This window comes from Carex rostrata, chromosome 22 (assembly GCF_964058835.1).
Source record: "Carex rostrata chromosome 22, lpCarRost1.2, whole genome shotgun sequence".
In the NCBI taxonomy this organism is placed as follows: Eukaryota; Viridiplantae; Streptophyta; class Magnoliopsida; order Poales; family Cyperaceae; genus Carex; species Carex rostrata.
This window is the reverse complement of record NC_135939.1, coordinates 3,258,724-3,264,286: the sequence shown is the minus strand read 5'-3', so window position 1 is coordinate 3,264,286 and position 5,563 is coordinate 3,258,724. Positions and strand designations below refer to the sequence as shown.

Below are 5,563 nucleotides of genomic sequence, written 5' to 3'. Positions count from 1 at the left end.
TCCGTCACTACGCAAGATGATTTCCACATCAGGCTTGCAAATTTGTTTCTATCATGCACTGATTTTTAAGTTCTTAAATAATCACACATGCACTGGTTTTTAAATTCTTAAATATATGTAGTCTCCCCTACCACAGAATCCATATCCTCTCGCAGAACTGGACCAGATTCGTGATCAGTGGTGATGGTACTTGTTGGAGTATATTCTACCACTACAACTTTCTGAGGAGGGAAATTAAAAACCTTAGGTAATTGTGATGTATATTGTCTAAGCTAACAATTAATGGTTTTATGGTATAAGTACAATGCTGGTGGTTTTTTGGTGTAAGTACAACCAGTGGGGTGTCATTTTTGAAAGATCCATTGCTGGCTTTAGTTTAGTCATACGGGTGGAGGGGACCGGTGTGTGATCGATCCGGTATGTCTTAGGGGTGGTTCTAATTTGTTGCAATAGAACATATAGGTTAATTAATGATGGTACTTGTTTAATTTAGTGCTACAGATTAATTATGTTAGTTAATTTAGTGCTGCATGCATTGTTCTATATATATGTGTGTTGGTCTTCTATATTATCTTGCTTAATTTGCTGCATGTTAATTGTATTTGATTTGGTGCTATATATACAGATCTAGAGAGGGGTTATATATATAGCAATATATATATAAATGGAGGCTAGCCCCTAATACAGGCATATATAATGAAATATATAAAAAGAAATCACCAACGGTCCAAAGTAATAAGTAATAACAGATGGCAAACTACGACATGCAAACGCCAACTCAAACACATCCGATGGTGTAATACACTTTGGCTAACGGCTAATAACACCCAGAGACGATGGTGTTTCCATTTTAACGACATAATTAACGGTCGAAAAATTAATATTCTCGTCGGTCCCTAATTTCTAACCGATCGCGTTGGAGCCTAACGCCACCGGCTCATATCGATGGCATAGGGGTAAATATTTCCTATCGGGGCGATATGCATCGGATCGGACCCCGATGGCAGAACACGATTTCAATCGATATAAAACGATTTTTTTGTAGTAGTGTGATGCTCAATTCCAATATTTGCAAACAAAATTGACGACTACGAACGATATTTTCAGTGGAGAGAATACATTTGACAACTCATACAAAATGATAAGAGAGAGGCTTTGGTACTATGCATAGTACGGATTGATCTGTACTATGAAACAATATTATTTAAAAGTCCAAATAGTTGATCAGAACCGTTCAACATAATATCCATATGAAAATTTACTTACAGACTAAGTTTTATATTTTTCAGATTTTTTTTACAATAACCAAACACAACCTCATATCTTACTAAGTTTAAGAATTCATGTTAAACCTTTTACTAACAGTCTAGGAGCAGAATTAGGGTGTTCTTAAGTTCACCAAATTTTTTGGTGAACTCAAGTCTAAAATTCATCGAATCGGCTTTAAATGATGAATCTGAACCGTTGAAACTCGTCTACCTTACGAATGATGCGTCCACATGTAAACTTTTTTAATTTTAAAATTAATTTTCATAGAGTCAAGTAGTCAAAAAACATTCAAAAATGAATGCACTAAAATTAATTTATTAACCTTTTAATTTTGACCGCTTGACTTTATACTAAATTAATTTGAATGTTTAAATTTTTCACATGTAGACACATCACTCATAAGATAGACGGATTTCAACGGCTTGAATTCGTCATTTAAAGCAGATTTGATGAGTTTTTAGACAATTTCACCAAGCTTCTTAGTATACTTAAGAAGTAGCCTATAGTTCTACTCAACGGTCTAGATTAATTTACAGAACTGTTTAAATTTATTAACTTCTAAATACATTCGCTCGAATCTCCATGCAGATCAACCAGTTTAAGTACAACTCTGAATATAATTTGTCCAAATCACTTTGCACAAAATCCAATTCCACGAAAAATATAGGAGTAACACGGATTCCTAGTTTCCTCATTTTATATACACTGGTCGACTTCATTTTAGTTTTCAGAAGAGATCAAAATGATTCAAACACATGCATGATTGAGAAAAATCTAATAATCCTTTATCTATGAGAACTATATCCTTCTCCTCTTAGTATTAGAACTATACCAAAAATCCGCACCCGTTATTAAAATCCTAATTAAGCCTCAAGATTACAAAATTGACTTAGGCCTTTAGAGGCTTCAGGTAAATCTGCACACCATGCTTCGGCTTGAGTGTAAGCACATTCACCGGCGCGTGCCGGTAATTCTCTGAAATGGTGAAGCTAAAGCTGGATAGCAGCATTGCAAGAATGATCTTCGCTTCCATTAGTGCGTATGCCTGACCAACGCAGTTGCGTGGGCCAGATGCGAAGGGGAGAAAATTACGGGTTAGAGCGAATGATCGGCCGGAAAATCTGTCGGGATTGAACTCGTTTGCATCTTTGCCCCATATCGACTCATCGTGGTGTATAGCAAGCACCGGGATCCAAATTGAGAGGCCTTTGGGGATGTGTAGGTCTCCTAGCTTGAAGTCTTGAAAAGCCATCCTCGGTAGAAGACTTGCTGGTGGGTAGAGCCTCAGTGACTCGTTTATAATCATTTGTAGCTGCATGAGAATGACAAGATAACGTGTCACTTAATAAGTTTTAGATTCTAATTTTAACTTGCAAACTTTTTCTTATTGACTTTATCTTAACCAGAGCATGTGCCATAGCTAGTTAAGGGTAACCTAACCTAGATAGCTAACTAAGCGAGGACCAACCTACCTAAGACTAATGCTGCTAATTAATTTACAAATTGCAAACCTCATCACATGTTTTTTTTTTTAATATATACTTAAGAGTTAAGAGTACTACTTAGACAGGTTTTAAAATTCATCAATGTTATCACCAAAATGAATTAAAACAAAAGGGGTACTAGCACTACTTGTTAATGTAATTATCATCTCTCCATTACTTACCACAGTAAGTTTAGGCAGATGATCAGAAGTCGGTATACCACCGCCGCATATTTCCATGACCTCAGCACGCGCCTTCTCTTGCCACTCAGTATTAGTCGCTAATAACATCACCGTCCATGTCAACAGCAGCGCTGATGTCTCGTGCCCAGCGAAAAAGAATGTCTTACACTCATCCATGATCAACTCTAGATCATAACTGAAACCATTTTTTTTCTCTTGCATTTCTGCAAGAAGCATTCCGAGTAGTCCGTTACCATATGACGTCAATCTACCGAACTCTGCGCCTTCCCTTCTAGTTTCTATAATTGCCATGAGTAGTCTCTCCACCTCTTCCTTGAGGGATTTTATCTCTCTTCGGAACTTGCTTGGAAAAAACCTGAAATTTTAAATTTTAGAGAATGCCAGAGTACTAAAATAAGAAGTCTGATAATATAATTTATTCAAAGAAAAGTGAAATATATATAATAGCTAGACAAGGAGACATGGAGAGTATAAAATAGGGATTGGAGGGAATCAAACAAAGCAACAACTGGAGACTGTCAAGCTTTTTGCACTAACCGACAAGCAACCATGGCCATGCCATTGCCAGGGAGGTTTTGTGAGAAGAATATTTGTTATAACAAGTCAAAAGCAACCAGAAAGTCAGAAACAACAGGAAGAAGCAGAGTTTAAATTGCAACAGGGTCACGTGCAATACCATGCTCTGTTTTTTATATGGCCTATATATGCAGGTAAGCAAACTATATAATGTGTTATCATTTTCTTTCTTGCTAACTCATTATCTGATATTTCTGTTATGTATATTTTTCCATCTCATATTACAGGTTCTTTGTTTAACATTTTTCAGCACAACGCAAACTATCTACGGTGCATCAATTCAAACCAGATAATAATGTCACATCCAAAAAAAAAAAAAATTGGCTGCATTCAATCATGACAACAGTTAGAATAATTTTTAGTCATATTGGAAGAGAGTAATTAATAAGGATTCTTATAACAATGTATTCTTTTTTTTCATACGGAAAGTACCGCATAAATTCTTGATTCGGGCATCAAAATTCTATAAAGAAGAAAATATTATATATGGTGCCTCTTCTTATCTTAGTTGTGAATTACATAGAATGATACACGCTACGAGTAACAAAAGATCCAGTCAATACTTGAAGAAAAGATAGAGAGATAAAATTAACAAACATATAAAAAATTTAACAGTAAAAAAAAGATGGCAGGAAACAAAACACGTACCGGCTACCCGGAATCCAGAGATACCGGCTTGATTGAGCAGTAAGGGTCTGTAATTTGTCTAAAACATGAAGAATCCGACGACCCGTTTGATAACTCGTTCCAAACTCAGTTCTGGCAATGATATCTGCAGTTAACATAGTCAAATAGCCTCCAATCTCCACCTCAGTGTTTGTACCAGATCCAATTACATTATGCAAACTGCACACCATATTCTTAGTGCATTCCACCATGTACCCCACATGACCCTATCAACCATTCAAAATTTATAATTATAAATGCAATGATGGGAAAATAGAAAGAAAATAGAAATGTATATATGATATAAACCTGCTTTGTATAACAATGATGCACCATATTTTGTATGGCCAGTGGTGCCAGAATATTCAACTTGCTAACATGAATAAGTACAATGTGAGATAGTGGTGTATTTATACCTTAAGCTTGTCAGCCATGAAGGCAGGGGCCACAATGTGGCGCTGGTGGGACCAGCTAGCACCGTTTGCCATCAACAATCCTCTGCCGATGAAATGCCGTGTCCCCTCTTGTTGTAGCCAGGATTTGCCGGTGTTTTGTACAAACTTCGATGAAAGAAATTCCTTTATCATGTCAGTCTCAGTAAGACACAGCCTCGGCTCACTCCCGTAGCAATATACGAACCTCTTTCCTGAATATAAATAATGTGTAATTAAATAAACTGTAATAATTTGATGCAATTCATGATAACAGAATATTCGGTCGCAATTTTTTTGTTTTAACATACCGTAAAGTTTTCGCCAGAGAAGTAAATGGGGCATGAGACGGCCGACGATGTCATGGTTAATGGATTTCATGTCGGCCGAGGTGGAAAATTTAACGAGCCTAGAGATGTCTTTGAGATTCCCTACTAGGAAACGAGGTTTTGGGCCGTAAACACCTTGCTTGGCCATGAATCTCCTTATGCAAAAGGGGGTGATAATATAGCATGAGATGGTAACCCATATTGCTTTGAATAAAATGAAGGAAAGGAGAACGGTTAATAATTGGAGAAAGATTAGTTTGAAGTTCTCCATGGGGACTAAGGGAAGAAAGCAGAGAAAGGTGGCTTAGAGTTTATTGTTAATGGAGAACTTGATAGGCACCATGTCAATTTATAGTGGGGGATTAAACATCATTTTGGATGATTAATCACTAAATAATGTGTGAGCAAATGAATTAATTATTAAACCAAAATTAACAATGGGTGGAGGGGTCGTCTGTGGCTCCACGTGTGCTTTTATTAAAATTTTCACTGGGTGGGTAATTAATTAGAATATAATTTTTTTTATTTTTTATTTTTTTTGCAGGTTAAGCCCGTAGGCATTACATCTCTTCTCTCATTTCTATTACATTTGTTATTTCTATAAA

The 5,563-nt window shown here is 36.3% G+C and overlaps 1 protein-coding gene across 1 annotated transcript; it reads right to left on the bottom strand.

The window, feature by feature from the left end:
* Positions 1-2,025: 2,025 nt before the first annotated feature.
* Positions 2,026-5,280, bottom strand: LOC144574430 (cytokinin hydroxylase-like). Its single transcript, XM_078324398.1, has 5 exons — positions 4,941-5,280; positions 4,615-4,844; positions 4,181-4,425; positions 2,936-3,311; positions 2,026-2,581 (listed from the first exon to the last, which is right to left on the bottom strand). The coding sequence occupies exons 1-5, from the start codon at positions 5,227-5,229 to the stop codon at positions 2,159-2,161; spliced, it is 1,563 nt and encodes a 520-aa protein (XP_078180524.1). The 5' UTR covers positions 5,230-5,280; the 3' UTR covers positions 2,026-2,158.
* Positions 5,281-5,563: the final 283 nt, after the last annotated feature.